Here is a 20338-nt window from a genome sequence, read left to right on the forward strand (position 1 = left end):
CGACTCTGAAGCTATTATGCAGTGCGACTATAATAACAAGAGACTGAAGAGACAAGAAATTTTGACAAAGTATGTTCTTTTTTCTTTCTATAATTCCTAAAAGAAACGTTCATACGAACTTTGTTATTACGAACCTCCGGTTTTTCGAACCCGTGTACTTCGTAATAACAAGAGTGTACTGTAGTGAGTATCTTATTCTCATACGACCTTTGAGGTCTCAGTTGTCTTAAATATCGAAATTTTTGTGGAGCTGCAGAGACTGTAAGGCTGTAAAAGTATCCTCAGATTATTTATAGGACTATTATGTGAGGGAACTCAGCTGTGATGATTTACCAACCAAATCGAGATTTGTTGGATCTCTTGTTTCATACATCTTGACTTCAAATAATGTGCCCGCCTCTCATATCCTTTACGAGTATTCATTAGCCCACAGAAAAGTTCATTGGATTTATAAGTAACATCGTTTGATTTTCAATGTTCAGAAGTAAGCACTTCTTAAGAAATCGGCATTAGTGACATTTGCAACTGCTACGATGAGGAAGTATCATTTTGAATGACATATTCCTGCTGAAATTAAGTGGAAAGCATAAAAGGCAAAGTACTTTGCCAGCAAAAGTAAAAAGTGATGACAGAAACCACAGAATAACAAGTGAAATTTAATAGACAGTTGGGTGGTGTAACACTACTTAAAATCAAGGACGCATTTCTTCTTTCACTGAGATTGGCAACCTCATTACTCTACTATCCCATAGCAAAAAATTGTAAAGTTCACAAGCTGAAAACAAAGCAAGCTAATTATTTACATAGGAGAAAATGGTAATTATTAAGGACTAATGTTCCCACCACATCATATAGACCAATATAGTATATAATACGAATTAATGAATATTATAAATTACAACTAGGCTGCAAATGTACCATGATAAGGTACCACTAGAGATGAACATGAGAAATTAGGCAGTACTAATAAGTAAACACTAGAAAATGATTTTAAATGTTTTCATCCAGCATTAGCACATGAAAACTTGTTTCTTATTCCATAATTCATCAATTAGCCTTTTGTATTTATCACATATTCCTTAAGGTAGATAATATTAGTCCAACATTGCAGTCATTATTCTCATAGCAGAGTTTTACTATGGGTTGTACCATAACACCATTCCCCCAATAATGTTGTCAGTTCCATAAAAGGCCTGCACCTCTGGGATTTTCATAAATATTAAATATCCAGAAATTGCTTGGTCCCAAGCCTTCACAATTCATGATTCAATACAGAATTATTTAACCCCAAAAGTCAACTTTAAAAGGGAAGGAAACTACCCAGCTTTAAGAAATGCATACTCAAAAGTAGGAGTACAAGACAAAACATTAAACAAAAATAACAATAGTATGCACTAAAACCACGTATGGTTACCAAAAGATGCAGCAGAAATACTAGTTTGACAGCTGTATGACTAAAAGATTAATACAAAACCCAGGAGATCAACATATCTGAATGCAGGAAATTTTTACTTTTTCTCTATTTCCCCAGAATTACTGGGGGAAAACATAATGATGTGGACTAAAATCATGCATTGTGATGGAAGAAACAATAGAGCCAGCAATAAAAAACAGGCAGGGCATACACACAATTCTCGGGGCATTTCAATATTGATATTCATATCACTTATTGGTATGCATGCATGATCTGAATAAGCCAGAGTCTTATAAAGATTGGATATTAGTTGCACTTCAAGACAGCAGAAAATAACTCAATTAAAAGGGCTGTATGACCAATTTAAACTTCATCCCACCCTTAAAATGGTCTTTAATCAATTATATACTTTTACAAAAAATGCAGCTAAATGAAATTATTATTTTCCAATTATATAGGTTAATACAGTAGAAATATTCACAGACTTGAAAAGCCACTCCTTACATTTACACCCGGATACACTGCATGATACCTCCCACCCTATTCTATAGTTTCCAGCAAAAACATTGCTGGAGCTAAACACTTAATGTTAGCCTAAACTTGAGAGGTAAAGTGAAAAACCCATGTTCATATAGGAGAGACATAGCACCATTGACTAACTTTATCCCTTAAGGCTTTCCATAAATGGGGTAACATTTTGGAATGCTTCACAACCTATGACTCGTACATCAGAAAGGAGTTATTTCCCCAGGATTACCAAGCAACATGTGAGAGAGGACCTAACATGAATGCCACTCCCAAAATTGCATACGTTCTTTCCTCCAAATTAGGGAGGGTCCATCCTATCCCCCTTTCTACCCATCCTTATTTTCCCAGTACCCTGAAGGAATTTGGCTTTTTTGCCTGGGCTAGCTTAAGTCACTGAAAAAACGAATTTCCATGAATGGGAAATGCATGCTCCATCCCATTCACTGTTTTCAGGCCAATGCTGTAATATGGACAAAAGTAATTGCAGTGCTTGGATCTCCCAGATACTGAATCTCCATTTCCACCATAATTTTGTATGCAGACTTAGTGATTCAGTCAGTGCTTTAAGCCCTTAAGACCGATTAAGTATTCAAAACACCATAAGAAAAGGAAACTCCCAACTTGCAGATGACTTGAAAATAACCTACTACAGTGGAACCTCGTTAAAGCGAGTACGGGCTATAGCGACACACCCACTATTACGAGAGATAGCCGATGCACCGTCAATTGACCCTATAATAAGCGTGTTAAAAATTCGTTTTTACGAGACCCTTTCGGTGTTGGCTCTCGCCATGGCGAGGGTTTCACCGCCGGTAGACTTTCATCAAGACTCCTTAACCTCTGTAACTGCTAGCGATCTGTTAGAAATGAAGTTAATGGAGTGCTAAGTCTCAAATTTATGTGGTAAACTGACGTTCGATAAATATAATGATTGACGAAACAATGCTTTGCAAGATTTTTATTCAGTGCGGCGCTTATAAATTGTTTGAATAGTTAGTCGTTATTTGAGTAAGGAAATTTAGTGATGCAAAATAACATTGCCTTTCGTCTGGATTTATGCTTACGTTTATCGGATAGATGTTTATCTGTCGCCGCACCACTCCTGTTCCTGTATATCTGTTCGCAACTGGTATATTGGCTATTATTTGCTCCACCTCCGGTAAAGCGACAATTCGCTATAGCGAGTATTTATTAGTGCACCGTGGGGTGTCGTTATATCGAGGTTGCACTGTAATTAACATCCTATTTTCACATTAAAGATATTTTGTGCCCTCAATGCAAAGAAACATACATGCAATTGCAATATACCGCTTAATTTGTTATCTATTTAATTCCCAAATCGATAATTTCATGGCAATGCTGACCCCCTCCTTTAGAGGTAAGGGTTAATTGAAGAATATTTCCACAGAAAATATCCAAATACTCCAAAAATAAGCTCTACAACAAATGACACTTTTTCCGCGGTGATTCCAAAACCCTTACCCTCAGGGCATTGCTAAAAAAAGGATAAATAAATTGCTAACTGTTCATTGTAACATTGGTGAACTTTGATGGGAGGCTTATTTAAGAGGATCAGCAAATCAAAATTAAAGAACATTTGGCAGCCTGATTTAAACCTCCAAGTACAAATGGGCAAGGGCACAAATACAGAAGAATCCCAATTTTTCAATAACAATTTATTTTATCCCCACAATTTCAAATAATTATTTTATGCACATTCTGAAATGCTTGCGAGGCATTATGAGCATGCTGGTGTTCTTATCTATCTACACCTGATAGCCATTAATCCTTCAATAAGCTGAAGGCAATACATTAAAAATGGAAAACTTGGCAACCCTGAGATTTGTAATTGCCATCCTTGATAGTCATTATTGGAATAAATTGCGAGAAAATTTGACACAAAACTTAAGTAAGAATTCATTTAAATCTAATGAACAATGTTCAATCCTAAAATTAACAGCAGTAAGCATAAACTCTTCTCGGCAATGCAATCAAATAATACCAATAAAGATGCTGACATGCCTTTGGCAAATCATTTACAAATAACCATTCAAATAACCAAGCCTGGCAAGTGAAATATGGGAGAAAAATTGATCTCTTTGCGAAATACTCTCTGGGGATATATCAATTTATGCCATCATTTCAAAATACCAAGGAATCCCTAAAACTATTAACAATTAAAAGCATATATTATACCAACTTGGGCGAACTACCTTCAAAAATTGAAAATATATAGTAAAATCATTACGCCAATAATATTATACATCAACATAAAAGCAATTTAAGGTTTTCAAAAGCATTTTATTTACAATTAGTAATGGTAAAAGTCACTACTGCAGTAAAAGACCAGTCAAAAAAAGGTAAATGTTTAAATATCAATTCATAAAATGCAATACAGTCACCTGTCACCTACAAATCATATGAATTCCAAAATCAAACATATGGGCATTACTTATTTGTGCAGAACTTTCAAATAATAAAAACAGACTGAGAATATTTTGTATAGAAATTTAAGATGACAGGAAAAATGTACTGATATACTTAAATACCACTAGCAGGTACATTAAATTTTCTGGTAACGCTTAATTGCTGAAATGTGCTTTTTATATAAAAATGTATAGAAAACAAGGAGTCTGTTTTCATTCCTTGATATGCACCTCAAATTTTATTGATTACCTTTGCCATACAAAACCAAAAGGCAATACATTTATGCATTAACTGCAATGCATAAGCACTCTAGCATGACAAGATCTCATCAGCAGGGCGGAAATCCACTAAATATATTATACTTATGTTAATCTTGAAGTTTAGTGGCACTCCTTGTAACCTGTATCATCAATGAATTATCTGGATGGATAAGTCAGGAAAAATACAAATGTTTCCAAACAGGAAGTTAGTGAATGCAACAGATAATTTTGCCATGCTGGTTATAGTTGCACATAATAAAGGTAATACAACTAAATACTTAAAATTTTAGTTTGAAAAATAGGGTCACATTAAATCAGTAGTAATGAAATTTACCATAAATCAGTCACCATCCAGTGTTCAATACCAAATCCCCACCCATGCTGAAAATATTATAATAGCTTTACATAAAAATTAGAACAGGATAGCCAGCCCTTCGGGTTAGAGGTAGAAAAAGAGACTTCAGAAATACCTGCTGTCAATGATTACCAGTAAAAGCCCTGAATAAAACCAGCATATATAAGTTTAGACTCATAGACAGTTTAGACATCATATATTTATATTTTCAAGTGCAGTGCATCGAGCTTAGGATGGAAACTTTGATCCAAAAGCTAGGTGGGTAAAGAGGGCCACTTTGGATATGTAAAGGACAGGCATGTGCACGAGTGACTTTTTTAAAGCCTGGAACAGCATACGTTATACCAATGGCCACAATCACACCATGCAAAACATGATTAACTTATTTGAATGTGTTCAGTCACTGCCATGAGGAGAAAACAAAGCAAAAACAAAAGTTCTTTGGTTTCACATTAACTAATTCACCGTAAGGAGTAAGAATGGGAAGGGGGAAAACTTTAAGTAAGTTTTACTGTTTGGGGTAAGATGCAAAATAAATGAAATGCAAGGCACCAGAGTTAAAAGCAGGACATGAGACATGGAAATGACAACGAGGGAGGTTGGCAGCATTTCCGTGTCTTGAGAGGGCATGGAACCAAGGGGGAGGGTTGGGAGGAAGCACATTCCCACGAGCTGACCTCCTCCAACAGGGTCAAAGATAAGCTTCGTTTCCTCTAAACTTTCACCACATCCCACAGCATGCTTTATAAAAGCTGCCTAGCACATCCACTCACGGCATCCAGTCACTCCACTACTCTTTCAGCTAGAAAACTCCAGTCTAGTCCAGCCATTCTAAGAAGTTCAAGCAGCTCAAAATTGAGGCAATGATTTAACGGGAGGTTGCTCGTAGCAAGTGACCGGGTTCAAATGGAGTGGCAATGGAGGAAGTAGGAGGTAAACCACAGCATGGCTTACCCGTAGTTGGCATGGACAGCACAAATCGGGTCGGGACGGCATTGCCGAGAGGGCTCCTTTTCTTCAAGGTTTTCAGGAGCTTGTCGCCAGCCTCCAGCAGAGGCGTGGTCGGGGCAGCAGGCCGGGGGAGCATCTCCCTTGGGGGAAAAACATTCTTTGCAGAGCCTATACTCCCAGATGTGGACACCATTACCACCTCACTCTTCAGTAGGCGCCTCCTCTCTAGCTCAAACTTTTTACTCTTCACTGCAGTTTTGACCAACTTCGATGGAGACATGTGGTACACATCCGAGGATTTATCACACCTCCCTGAACTATTATGCAGTCTCAGATTACCTCTTTCTCCAGTCCTCGACACCAATGACACAGGGTGGGAAAGGCTTTGTCTATGCACCTCCTTTTGGGGGGACAGCAGCCGCTGATCTGCAGCTGGGATACTTGCCACTGATGCCATTTTGTGGTGTACAATTTTCTTAACCTTATGTATGGATGATGCTACAGTTGGTTTACTGACTGCAAACCGGCTCAATGTATTAGCTACTGAGTCTTTAACCTCAACAGACTTTGGTTTTGCTTGCTTCCCTGCCCTCCTCACAGTAGCATAATTTGGAATGGATCTCATTCTACTCTCTGTTGGAGTTGTGAAAAGGTGACTTAACCCATCAAAGAGTCCCTTCAATTGACCTTTATTGGCATTCAATTTTGAGTACACACTGGATGAAGAGGATGATGAAGATGACGAGGAATTGAGTTTGTCCTCCCAACTACTTTTACTACCTTCAACTGCACTGACTTCCATACTGGATTTACAACTTGTTTTTCTTGGGCTGAATACACTAGTATTTTGGCCACTACTCCCAACCAAAGTGTCATTCTTTACCATTCTTCTCTGCTGAGAGACTACACCTGAAGCTGTGGGAATTTCATCACTAGAAGTTGGGCGAATTACTGGGCTAGAAGGAATGGCTGTTCTGATAGGTCTAGTGGGTTGAGAAAGAGAGAAGTCAACACCGCTGATGGCAGAGTAGGATGGCTTGGGAAGAGTGGTGGAAGTGGATTTTTTCGAGTCTTGGGAGGAAAAGGAATTAGCCCATACTCCTTTGCTGCTTTGGCTCAGAGAAGAGGAAGAGCCACCGTGGGCGATAGAAGAGTCAGCGTGACTTATCCGGCTGCCCCCAACCCCCCCCACCTCCACCCTAGTCCCTCGGCCAGCACATGAGGAGCCACCTAAAGGCAACTTCCCGACAGACTGGCTGTTGTTGCCAACCACCAATGCTCGTTTTGGACTTGAATAGAAAGCACTAAGGCGAAAAAACTTTTGTTTCTCTTTTGAGATTTTATCACTTTTTTCCTCCAACCTTCTGGGCTTGCGAAAAGTGCTACCTGTCCCAGGACCACCACAAATCGACTGATAAAGGAAGGAAGAGTTATTACCCTCTGAGCCCGAGCTGCTGTCATGTTGCCTCTTCCCTTTCTTAATCCTATGCTCCTTGGAAACACCTGAACTCGGATATGACCTGAAAGGAAAGTTAGAATGCTTAGTTTCCAGATAAATTTTAGTACGACATATGGCAATATTTGAATCAAACACTGGTACGCTTTAAATGTTATGTTCACTTTGGTTTTGAACGTACACTGTATGCATGGATCCTGTAAGCAACTGACTTTACTGAATGATATAATTACTATTTATCTACAGCAAAAACTACTTCACCTTTCTTAATAACAAAAATCACTTATTATGGTGCTAAAATTGAGTCTTTTTTAGGCTATCACACCATGAAAAGTAGAATATTTGAGTTATTTACGCATTTAAAACTATCCAGAAGTAAATGAATCAAAATTACCATACTTATTGTAATCAATAATTACATTTTAATAATAAATGAAGCAGATGTATTGCAAAAATTGCCTCATAAATTGGTTACAATGGTGTAGAAAGAAAAAATTCATTTATTTATACAGCAATACCGATTGATTTATTGATAATAAATCAGTAAATGCATTAAAATTCCAATTTCCATGTAGAAAATTAATGAAGTTGCCCGACATTAACTCTAACCTTTCTGTCAACTATCGTTCATCACACATTCTATAATTTTTTGCTAATTTATTCCATTAAGAACTGAAAGAATCATGGGAGCAGACTGCTACGTAGCATATCATCAGCCTTCCTATCTGGAAGAAATTGGTGAAGAGTTATGGTAGGACTATTTAATCCTTCAGCGACTCACTCTTGGTAACCTAGCATGCCTTACCTAAACTCCCACCAATCAGTGAGGGTTGTTCAGAAATGTTACTGGCTGCACTCATTATAACCCAGGAAAATATCAAATCCATCTTCCCTCAGAACTGTCACTGAGCATGAGAGCAGGCAACCTGGCGGCATATTTTCAGCCTCCCTGAATAGTAAAGTCAACCGAGTGGTACAAAGGGAATTTAAGACTCTCTAGCAACACACCATTGGCAACCTAGAACTAACATTTGAATACTTGGCAATCAGCAACTAGTTCTCAGGCATATAATAGTAAAAAAAGACTGCTCTATGAGCACTGACACTGAGCAGAGCCATTCACAGAGATTCCTATGAGTGGAGAGCTCACTTCGTAAGAGTCAGACCATCTTGGAGAGTGGGATGTCCATGTCCTCACCAGCACATCATTTCACATCATTTCCCTGTCCTACTCTCATTCAGACTCATTTTTCTCTTTTCATTCTTGCACCAACTATGTATGTAATACTAAGGATATACAATGGAACCAGTGAAAAAATTATGTTTGGATAGGTTAAACTGAATAATCTCCTAAAGAAATGCTCTCTTCAGAGCAAATCTGCAGAAAACCTCAATATCATAGTCCTATATTATCTTTCAAATCACCAGTAAGAAGGTCAACAGTAGATTAGCATCCCCTCCCAACTGTTTGTACCCACTGCCTCGCTAATGCCTATCACTGTCATTTGGGCTGGGATGGATGAGTCGCCTATTAGGTACAATAAACCTAACACCAACTATTCACTATTAGTCCTATATCTCTGTGGGCTTACAAAGTCAGAACATATGCAAAATAAAAAGAAGAATACGTCCAAACACAAGGTACTTCTGACATTATAAATGCCTATTTCACTTGTGTTGGTAAAAACAGCAGAAATAATATATATGAATGTGATGTGTGAATTTGAATCCATGTGTGACTCGTTCCAGATACTACGAGGGTCATCCAGAAAATAAGTTCCGTTTTTCTTTTTTTAATCAAATTTTTATTGAAAAAAATTCAAACTTGCAGGAAACGTTTTTGACAATATGTATTATTTTTCCACATAATCTCCAGAGACCTCAATACACTTCATATACCGAGAAATCAGCTTTGAAATCCCCTCCTCATAGAAGCTTCCCGCCACCACCTTAGTCCAGTTGGTGACTGCTTCTTTCACTTCCTCGTCACTTGTGAAACCTTCTCCGGCTAATCCCTCCTTCATTTTGATAAACAGATGAAAGTCTGAAGGGGCCAAGTCGGGACTGTAAGGTGGATGGGTCAGAACATCCCAACCAAACTGATCCAAAGGTTCCGTAGTGGATCGAGCGACGTGAGGCCTTGCGTTATCGTGGAGAAGGCACACACCAGAGGTCAGCATTCCTCTTCTCTTGTTTTGGATTGCCCAACGAAGCTTCTTCATAGTCTCACAATACCGGGAGGCGTTAATTGTTTCTCCTTGAGGCAAGAAATCAATCAGGAGGATCCCTTTTTGGTCCCAGAAAACAGAGGCCATGATCTTCCTGGTGGACTTGACAAATTTGAATTTTTTCGCACTTGGGGAGGTGATGTGTTTCCACTGCATGGATTGCCTTTTGTTCTCTGGGGTATAGTGTGACACCCAGGTTTCATCTCCAGTGACTATGGACTTGAGAAAAGGATCCCCTTCCATTCTGTATCGGCCCAAAAATTCACGAGCTGCAGCCACTCATTGTGACTTGTGTTCAGGCGTCAGCTCACTCGGAACCCATCGGGCGCAAACTTTTCGAAAATCGAGTTTTTCCGAGACAATCTCATGAATTATGGATCGGGAGATCTCAGGAAAACACTCATGGAGTTCGTCCACAGTGTAACAGCGATCTTCGCGTACAGCACTGTCGACTTTTGCCACAAGTTCGTCCGTGACAACTGAGGGTCTGCCTCTTCCACTTTCGTCCTCAAGTGAATGTCTTCCCGGCTTAAATTCACGAACCCATCTCCTCACCATTGATTCACTCATTACACCCTCTCCATACACTGAAACAAGCTGTTGATGAATTTCAACCGATTTGAAACCACGGGCATGAAGAAATTGAATCACTCCGCACACAACAACTCGAGACAGAACAGGCACCGAGGTGGCGGGACGCGACGTCGAGGACTCCATTTCAACGAGTTGCTGTGACTCTGTTTTCAAGGCTACTGAGCCTATCTCCCTCTCATTCTATTCAGAAGATTCCCCTCTTTTGTACAATGTAGCCACATTTGTCAAAAAGTGCCTCTAGCGATCTACACACCAAAACGGAACTTATTTTCTGGATGACCCTCGTACTTCACTGTTTGAGTACCAAGGCATCCTGCACAAGCTGGGGCATTGCAGATGGTTTGCCATACATAATTCAATTGAGGATTTTTGGAAGGAAGTCTGAAAGCTTCTTAAAACATAGATGATCGCAGAAACCTCCTGTGATTCTTTGAGCAACAGTGATACTATGTACTGGAAACTCAGGTGTGATTACATTTTCATCTCCATATAGTTTTGAGGCGGGCCCCAGGCAAGGAAATAAGATGTATAGTGGTTGGTGACATCATTAAATTATAGATGAGACTATTGGGTTTCATTTTTCTGCCACAATGATGCCCATGTGAATGCATATGAAATAAGGTCCCAAGCATCCGCAAGTATTGAGGACGGAATTATTCTGAGAGTTATACATCCAGGACAACATCTGCAGAAAATGGACTGAGCATAGTGCTAGCAGAAACACAAGCATTCGTTATAGGGGGATAATTTCCCTATGCTTTTCTAAATTGGCCAACCAGAACAAAAAAAAAACATTTGCTATAGGTCGTACTCGTTATAATAGACTTTTCTGGTGCACATCCTTTTTCTACATCTATTTGTGTACACTTTCAAGACCACAAAATTTAGCCTTTCGTCAGGCACAATATTGGAATTGCTGAATTTAGGTGCAATGTGCCTGACAGACACAGATGTGAAAAAACAGCATGGCTCAATGGTACACCTTCTAAGTTTAAAGCAAAATTATTAATGTAGTTGAACACTTACATGATGTCTTTCGTGCCATGCATAGACCCCTTACCATGCCATCATACAGCCCCGGACCAATCCAGCAAGGTGCGATTTAACGTGCTCAATAGGCTTACTATGGTAATTATAATAGTATTAATATAAGTAATGTATTTTCCCATGTGAATTCTATAAGATCAGTGTTTTTTATTTTGCTATCTTATTTGTCTAATAAGCCTTTTTTTGCTGTATTTTGCCATTACTCCACTTAATTATTATGAATAATCTGCCACTGATCTGTCGGCATTGATACGAAAGTGGCAGGCTGCATGAGCGTTTCAAAACAAAAATCTAATCTAACCGTCACGGGTCTATGCCGGCTAGTGGCGAGGAGAAATAACAACAAATTCACCTCGTGCCTGTCAGATCCATTGCGCCTGACGCACAGAGGGTTAAAACTTATTTAATATTGGTTCCATGTGATTTGCTGCTCGGTCCAATGCAATTCGACAGTTTGTCTAAATCATGTGGTAGTATTTGCAGTCTGCTCTACCTGTGGCCAAGAACAATGAGCAGCATACTTAAATGCAACATGAAAACAGAAAGTAATTATGCTGTCATTCAAAATTAAAAATCAGCGCAATAATACTCCAAAAGTTGGCTTTAGATCAGTAACAGATCCAGGATAGGGAGAATTGGGTCGCTAGGTGAGGGCACTGGAGGGAAACTTTCCAGCACTAGTGGGGCTCCAAACAAAATTACCACTATATCGAGAGTAAATTGGACACCCAAAGGAAGGGGCTATGGCCCCTCTATACCCACTCTGCATCCGCCCCTGGCTTCAATGGGCTGACAAAATATCTTCCAATTTAGCACTATTATTTCATTTGGGCTTTTTCTAAATGAAATTTTCCACATGGTTTCAATACATGGGTAAATTTAGATAAATAACCCCTAAAGACAAGAAATTAAAAACCATCAAGCTTCTTTTTTTGCTAGTCTCCATCACAGAAGACATTAGCAATGGAATGCCAACTATAATCTCAAATTAGCATGGAGCGGAATATTAATTGGCATTCCACTTTTGTTCATATCATTAGGAATGCTCAATCATTGAAAAAAAGTTTGAAGTCATTCAATGCATAACAGTACATTCAAATTAATAAATGGATACACTTACCTGTAATTGAAGTTCCCACTGTGTCGACTTTTCACCACTTTTTTGGCACCCTTTAAGTTTTTCGTGCTTATGTTTTGATTTGCTAAGCAGTTTTTACAAAACAGAAAGCCAGATCTCTTGTCTGATGAAGCACTCGGATGTTGCTCCAAACAGCTCACATGATGGGTTCGACCACAGTTGCAGCATAACAGGAGAACATTCTGTCAATTATGAACAAATGCCCAAGTTATTCAAATATAAAGAAAGTTAGCAGACTGAAATGATAGAACAAAATGTGCACCTAATGTAAACTTCATGAACTATCATGTGATACTGAGGATTTAAAACCAAAATGCCAAGCACATTATTCAGAGAATATCAACTCAGACACGAAAAGCCTTTAACATATCAACATGCACGCAGTAATATAGTCATCAGTGCTATAGTTGGGCCGGTACGGTGTACCCCCTAACAAACTCGTTATATGCGTACCGGTCAAAATACCTTTGCGGCCGGATGTATAATACATGTTCGGCTGTTGGAATTTTTGGTGAGTACCACCTAAATTATTTTTCCAACTACAGCACTGATAGTCATGTCCATAGATGATAAACTGTGTCATAGCTAATGATCAAAGAAAACAAGGCTACTAAATAAACAAATACCAATATTTAAATGTTTTGAATGAAAAGGAAAAATTGTTGAATACTGAGAAAATGTAACTACGGGTACCACAACATACATATTAAACAATTGAATTGTGAGTGAAAAATCAAAATCATACAAGAAATCAACATGTACTACGAACACCACTGAAAAATTATCAATCATTCAGAACTCAATAGTTAGTAGAGTGCTTGGTTAATTTTCAAATCAAAATGGCACGAGTAATTATACACTTACTTCTTAAGCGGTAGACAGACTGACATTAAATTATAACTCAACTTCACCCTTAAATCTACACATTAAATTAGTGCGCAAATATGAGGAATAGTACTGTACATATTAAAACACTACTTAAAAGATAACAATTTCGCATTAACATTGAAATTCATCCTAGCAATTCATTTATAACAGGGATTGAGCACAAGTAATAGGAATAGGTTAAAAAATGCATAAGAGAACTGTATGATTTGCCACCGATGGAAAAAATTGAAAGCTTTCCAACATTTCCACAAGTAGAAGAAATCATAGCCATAGTTGGAAATTTTGAAATATATCGAAGACATAAATACGAAAGAAAATTCAGCTTCTCAGAGATAATTCCTTCATTACTGCCTGGTAAAAAAACTAATTCGCCAAATCTCCACTTAAATTTTAATTCATTTCCAGTTTTACAATCTGAAAAATCTGCAAGAGCAGATAATGCTACAAAATAATAAAACCAGAAATTAACAGTTAAAAATTTTCAGAAATTCCTTGGTGATAGTTTCACCAAGTAACATTCTACATAAATTACTACACCTATTAAATGACAATACTGTTGATGAAACTTATGGCCATAGTCATGTTTCTAGATACAAGAACAAAAATATCAAACATACTTACTAAAACACTCCCTCCATGCTCCTAAACATGGCATCTAAATGTCCCTTAAGAAACGGAATTCACCAAAGCAATGAGAAAGCTATTGAGTGTGTACAAGGTAAATATGGATTTGGCAGGTAGCTTCCTTTCATTGATTCAAGAAAATTTACTTCCTTCACGTAAGGTTAGGATTAAATATTTCACAATCAGAAGTCAACATGGACTTCTGAGGAGATAATCATCAAATAGTTTTTTTCCATTAAGAGTACTTAAAATCATACCCTAAAATCCAGTAAGTAAATCATAATATAAACAAGGAGACAACTTAGGCAATAAATACACAAAGAATAAAAATATATAAAAATTAATGACACAAAAATTGAAATTATTGCTTTATTATGATGACAAAATGTTAGTATTACAAACCCAAAGTTAATAATTCAAACAGTGCACGAGACAAAATCATAAAAAAACATGAAAAATGAAATAGTAAACATGAAATCAATGGCCTGGACTAGGTTAAGGTAACTACACAACGAAACTTCAGTGATTAGCTGTTATAAAAATAATTGACTATTAGCCCAAATAAAAGGGAGACAAATAAAAGAATACATATCCTGAAGATTAAGAATGGTTTGAGAACTACTTCAGATTTTCTGCGAACAAGTTTGATTAATTTACACACAAAAATGAAGTTTTTGAACACTAAAGCATGCCACAGTTATCTTTCATACTTAAAATAATAAAACATAAGCACTTGTGCCATTGTGCTTGAATCACAACATCAATACCTGAATTAAAACAAAATTGATATCCCCTTTCATTACACAGACTTATAATCTTGAAGAGCAATTAAATGTTAAGGGCATGAATGGACTTAGTGCCAGAGAAAACGATGAAGTTATTGATGGCGCAAAACCAAAGAGAAAAAATAACAGAATCAAGTGAACAGACCTGATGTAAATCAATATGTGAGTGTTGACTGATGGGAAAAAATGTTGCAATTTGTGAAAGACAACTGAAGACACATTCATAATCTCTTTAATAAAGCCTTTATGAAAAGTTTCTTTTTCATTGACTTTCCCACAGCTCAGTAGAGGAACTTAGGTAATTTTAAAATAATAAAAGAACATGATTAGAGATGAGTGAAGGATGACTTCACACAAAAGCCAAATTCCCAAGAAAAAAGATAGATTTTTCTGAAATAATCAGATAATCCATAGAAAACACAGGCCAATTAAACAGGCTAAAACATCAACACAATTAAAATGGAGAAGTAAAAACAAAGGAACTGTGAATGCTAATTGAATAAGGAGAATTTCTCTTACTAGTACCAATACCACAAGAATCTGCTTTCGATAAAATTATTGAGAGCCAGTCTTTGCCTGAGTTCCTCCCCTTAGGATGTTAAAAACCTAAAAAATGAACTATAAATCTTTTTACCCTTGATAATAACAAAGGCTGGGATAAATTTTCATTTCTATGAATTAAAACTAAGTATCACCTAAAAAGCATTCATGCAAACAATTAAGCATACTGAAACTTATTTACATGCTATTCGAGAGTACAACATTATTTACGATGGATATCTGAGAAAAACCCAAACAGGTAATTCATATGAAGCATATGTTATTCATGGAAGTAAGTCAACCTGTACGGATCAACGTTCACCTGTTGTTGTAGTTTTTTACCTACAGATATAATATGGCCTTTTCAAATAAACCAGCAACAAGCCATTTTAACAGGTGCACTACTTAATCATCTCTGAAACAGACTGGTTGAAATGGTAACAAAATGAACTCAGTCCATACAATTGACATTACTTTCTTCAACTTCATACCTACAACATTAAATATTTTTAAAACAACACTGTAGATGAAATATTTTGAAAGGAGCAATATAAAGAGAGAAATAAGCGGCAGGCAACAACAGACAACAGACCTGCTCTCCAAGCTGACCGCATCGGGCACATGTGCGGCATTCTTCACAGCACCAAGTAGCACCTGCTTGAAGGCGGGAGCAGAGGAGCTCATTTCCAGCCCAACCCCTCCCAGAGCCACTCCCAGCCACAGACAAGCACGTGGCATGCACTGACACGCCGCACTCCGAGCATGAGCTCAGAGGCTCCGGACATCCTTCTCGGTTCTTAGCTGCAGTACCCAGGCACTCTCTGCAGACCGGCATGGGGACTGGCTGCTAAAAAGTACCACCCTGTCACTTCTATGGCTGAATCACTCCTTGCAGACCAACACATCCCACTTCTTGCACTCCAATTAGCTCTCTCCTCATCTATTCCCTAACCACAGAGCCCAACAACAAATCTACATAATTTGCAATGTAATTCCAAGTTCTCTTAGCTCTGCACTCAAATTAATCCAACTCCACAAACGCATTATTTAAAAAGGATATGAGGAGAGCAAGATTTGGAATGAACCATATTAGGTAGAAAAGAGATATGCCATTCCACCAAATTTTTCAGTTCAGCACACATTCTACAGGCTGAATTTGGATTTTTTTCTAAGGGCAATAATACTGCAGGTGAGCATAGCAGCACAATCAGCTTTGATTCTTTAATTTTGAAATGTATTAATACCTACAAACAAAATTAGCACAAGAGGTTTCCTTCAGATTAAGTGAATAATAGTAACATATCAAAAACTTTGCAAAAAAGAAATAGTAGCACTTAGCTTTGACAGTTGCACATGCAAAGAAGTCAATAAGGAAATGAAAATCCATGAGAACACCCATAATATGCAATGACAAGGAAGCTATAAGATAAAATGTGTATTAAATATTGAGCTTTTAATTCAGAAATGGAAAAATCATTGCAATAAGGTGTTATAAGGCAACAATTCCCTTAAAACAAACACAATGCATAAGAGGTTCTCATCACTGTGACTAAATTCATGGCATCTTTATATCCCAATGTGCAATATATCATCATTCAAAATAGATGCATTTCTCTCACAAACAAAGACGAAAAATTATGTAACTAGATACAATCTAGAGGCTTTAAATGCTTGCAGCACATAGCAGTACACTTATTAAATACCGAGCCCTCATGTTGAGGTAAGTGAATCAAGGAATATGATTTTTTTATCTAATTCCATGAAAGTTTTAATTCAAACAAACCAAAACTGGAAATACTCTTTTTTAAATCCAATACAGATCTCCAAAACCCTAAATGCAGATGCAGCATGAGAGACATTTAAACATCAGTTATGGGGACCACATAACAGAGAAGAGAATTTTCCTCAAAAACATCTTTGATGATCTCACTCAAGTATGAAACAGCTAATGTTGCAATCTTTCAGATTGAAAATTCAGAATATTTTGTCATCAAACCTATTAGGTGACCAACATGCAGGTGAAGAGAATCACGTAGAGTAATTGAGTCCATCCCATTCCAAATTATTCATACAGTTCCATAACCAAAATGAACGAGATGATTAGATAACAAAAAAACTCCTTCAGATACATGAAAAGATTCCAAATTACAAGACCACGACCGGAAACCTCCAGATATGTTAATATTAATAAATTAACAAATCACTTTGCAAAACACCCTCCTATTTCATTAAAAAAACTTTGGTCTGATTTTCTATTAAAAGCTGTCATTCATGACCATAGATCGTTTTCAGCTCACTCACAACTGGTTTCATCTAAACAGCTAAATTATGTCACTTGACACATAAATCTGGAAAGAATAGATCAAGAAGGGAATACTGAATTCTTAGAAGAGAGAAAGGAAAGGAATACTGAATTCTTAGAATAGAACACTGATTCCTTAGAAGAGAGGGCCTCACTCTTTTTGTAAGAAGTACTTGAACATACTTTTTAAGTCTCTGTTTGATCAATTAATGAATTTATCTTATAAAAGAAAAGGTAAATTTAGATTGAGAATTAGATACCTCAATTAAATTAGTTATTTATTCATCCTTGCCATGTAAGTCTGGGTAGATATAGCAATGTTAATGAATTCTCAGCTAAAAAGAGGATTTGAGCTCTACGGCACTCCTAAAAAGATTCTAGGCAAAGCAACTAAATGAGCAAAAACTTCAGCCACCGCATTTCCTTTGCTTTTTCCTATCTTTGAGAGGGTACAATACTTTGCATCTTATGGACCTGCACCATGGAACCATATATATATATATAATTCCTGAAATAATTTTAAATTGTGTTTACGTCTTTTCAAATAGCAATTTGATACAAAGAGGGCTTATAATATTTTGCAGGAAGTAACTGTGGATCAGACTGAAAGAAGGATTGTTATAAACTGATGCCCCACTGATAGAGAGAGTGCAACGCCACAAGGTACTATAAGCATTGAAAACCTATAATTCAAAGGAATCCAGGAGGTACCCTTACAGCGTTAGAAAAGCGAACAGACCCATACTGACATGCCATTAAACTAGGCCACTTTGGACATCTATTATTTCCTTGAAAAAAGGCTGATACCTAAAACAAAGAAACTAAGAATGGCAAGTACTATTGGCAACACAGAGGAAAGAATCTAATCCTTATTTCTTCATTCTATATATCTCTCATAACAGCTGCCTTTCTTCTGGATGACAGTCACTAATTTTAGGGGTAACAAAATCAGCAATGCATTTCAATGGGGCCTACATAAATGAACTGCTGGTTTATTTCCTTGGCACTCAGAATTAATTAGACATGATGATTCCAGAATTAACCCTTTCACAAAAATAATAAACTCAAGGTAGATGTTATATTTACTCTATGTCTTAAAATGAGATAACTCCAGCAACGCTTTGAAGCCTACGTGACTAAGTGTGACGCAGTCTGCATACCTCTCCTCAAAAGCCCACCCCTACGGCCAAAGTGATTTCACTCATGCTTCCATTGTGTTTTCTTGGGCTTAGGCTCAAGTGGCTGTGACCTTGGTGTTGTTAAAATAGATTCTATGTGATCTATTCAGTGGCGTAACTATGAGGGGATAGAACTCTCCCCCCCAAAAAACCTCAGATGAAAAAAATATTTAAAACTACTGTCTAGTTTTGACATTTAATAACTGCATCCACTTAAAGTTCATTTTTAGTGCGAAAATGATGTGAAATGTATTTCCAGGCATGTTATTTTTCCAAAACTTTCCCCAACAGGTGTGGGGGATCGCCAATCCAGGCTATCCCATTCCAGTTACACCACTGCATCTATTGGGTCACTACTCTCTCAGCAGTCCTCTTGGGATCATTTTCAGTGAAAGAAAACCTCCTGGTTACTGGACCAACATGAATTAAATATCTTTTGGCTTCAAATTCTTAACCAATGACATGTGACAGGGGGGACATCTTCAACTAAACACAGTGGGTCAACTATTTCACATTCCACAACTGCAAAACCCAGATCTTCCAACTAATTGATATGTCAGCCTTGACATTTTTCCGCATTCAAAATATTTGTTTGGATGATCAATGCAATACACACATCATCAGAAAAGGAAAGTCAACAATCACCAGACATAAAGCTAACTTTCAGTACGCATTACTTGAAAACTGCTCAATAAAAAGGGACACTTCTTCTAACTTTACTTATCTACCCTAGAGTGAAATATGCAAATAATATATCCCTCCTCAATTTTTCTATGCTTACTGACGTATGACAGGCAAGCTTTCGTAAAGAGCAACTTTTCAAAGAAACAAATTTACACCACTACCGACCTCATACAAAAAAACGCCCAAAGATTTGCGTAAAGTCTGAATGACCCTGTTAAATGGTACATAAAATGTGCTAAATACATAGGCAATGCTAAACAGCAATAACTTCAACAAAATAAAATTTGACACTGGATGACACTAAAATCCTCAAACCAAAATAATAAAATTCAATTTTTATACCTAATTTTTGCCATCTTCATCGTATCTATGTAATCAAAAATGTTAAGAATCGACCAAAATATTACCAAAATAAACAGAGTCTTCATAGGCATGAAGCATAATTTTCAAGAGATTCCATTTTTTACAGCCATATGAATACAAAATTAAAATTTATAAGCAATGATAATAGTTAGTAGCAAAGCCATCAAAACAAAACAGAAGTAAATACAATACAGAGAAAGAAAATTTTGCTGTAATAATGGTTTTGTTAGATTTCAACTACTGAAGGCAACCAAGTAACTACTAAGGCAACACAGAAACAAGAAACCCACAGCCAGTGCACCTGCTAAATCCCACCACACCAAAAGTTGGGCAGAGAATAGCAAGGAGTGATTTTAAATGAAATAGGCACATAACATTCAAATATCAGGTTATCAAACACAAACAACATTGAAGCAAATACTGCCAGGTATACAAAAAATAACATAAAATATATATTTTCTTCATTACTTAACAATATTATTTATACCATGAATCTGCATACCATTCTGCATAAGCCTGCACCATAGCAAAACAAATTTATACAAATATATTTTGAATTTATTAAACCAAACCATA

The 20338-nt window shown here is 37.1% G+C and overlaps 1 protein-coding gene across 6 annotated transcripts in view; it reads right to left on the reverse strand.

Moving 5' to 3' along the window:
* The window catches only part of LOC124171440 (histone acetyltransferase KAT6B-like), a 129742-nt gene that overhangs the window by 67350 nt on the left and 42054 nt on the right, over positions 1-20338 (reverse strand). For 3 of the 6 annotated variants that reach the window (XM_046550614.1, XM_046550610.1, XM_046550611.1), the window contains exons 3-5: positions 15828-16082; positions 12381-12580; positions 5939-7455 (exon numbers count right to left, since the gene is read on the reverse strand). In XM_046550614.1, the coding sequence (XP_046406570.1) occupies positions 5939-7455; positions 12381-12580; positions 15828-16082 (1972 nt within the window). The remainder of the gene's footprint in view (positions 1-5938; positions 7456-12380; positions 12581-15827; positions 16083-20338) is intronic. The other 3 variants (XM_046550612.1, XM_046550616.1, XM_046550615.1) reach the window with 3 other exon arrangements.

Source organism: Ischnura elegans, chromosome X (genome assembly GCF_921293095.1).
Source record: "Ischnura elegans chromosome X, ioIscEleg1.1, whole genome shotgun sequence".
Classification (NCBI taxonomy): domain Eukaryota; kingdom Metazoa; phylum Arthropoda; class Insecta; order Odonata; family Coenagrionidae; genus Ischnura; species Ischnura elegans.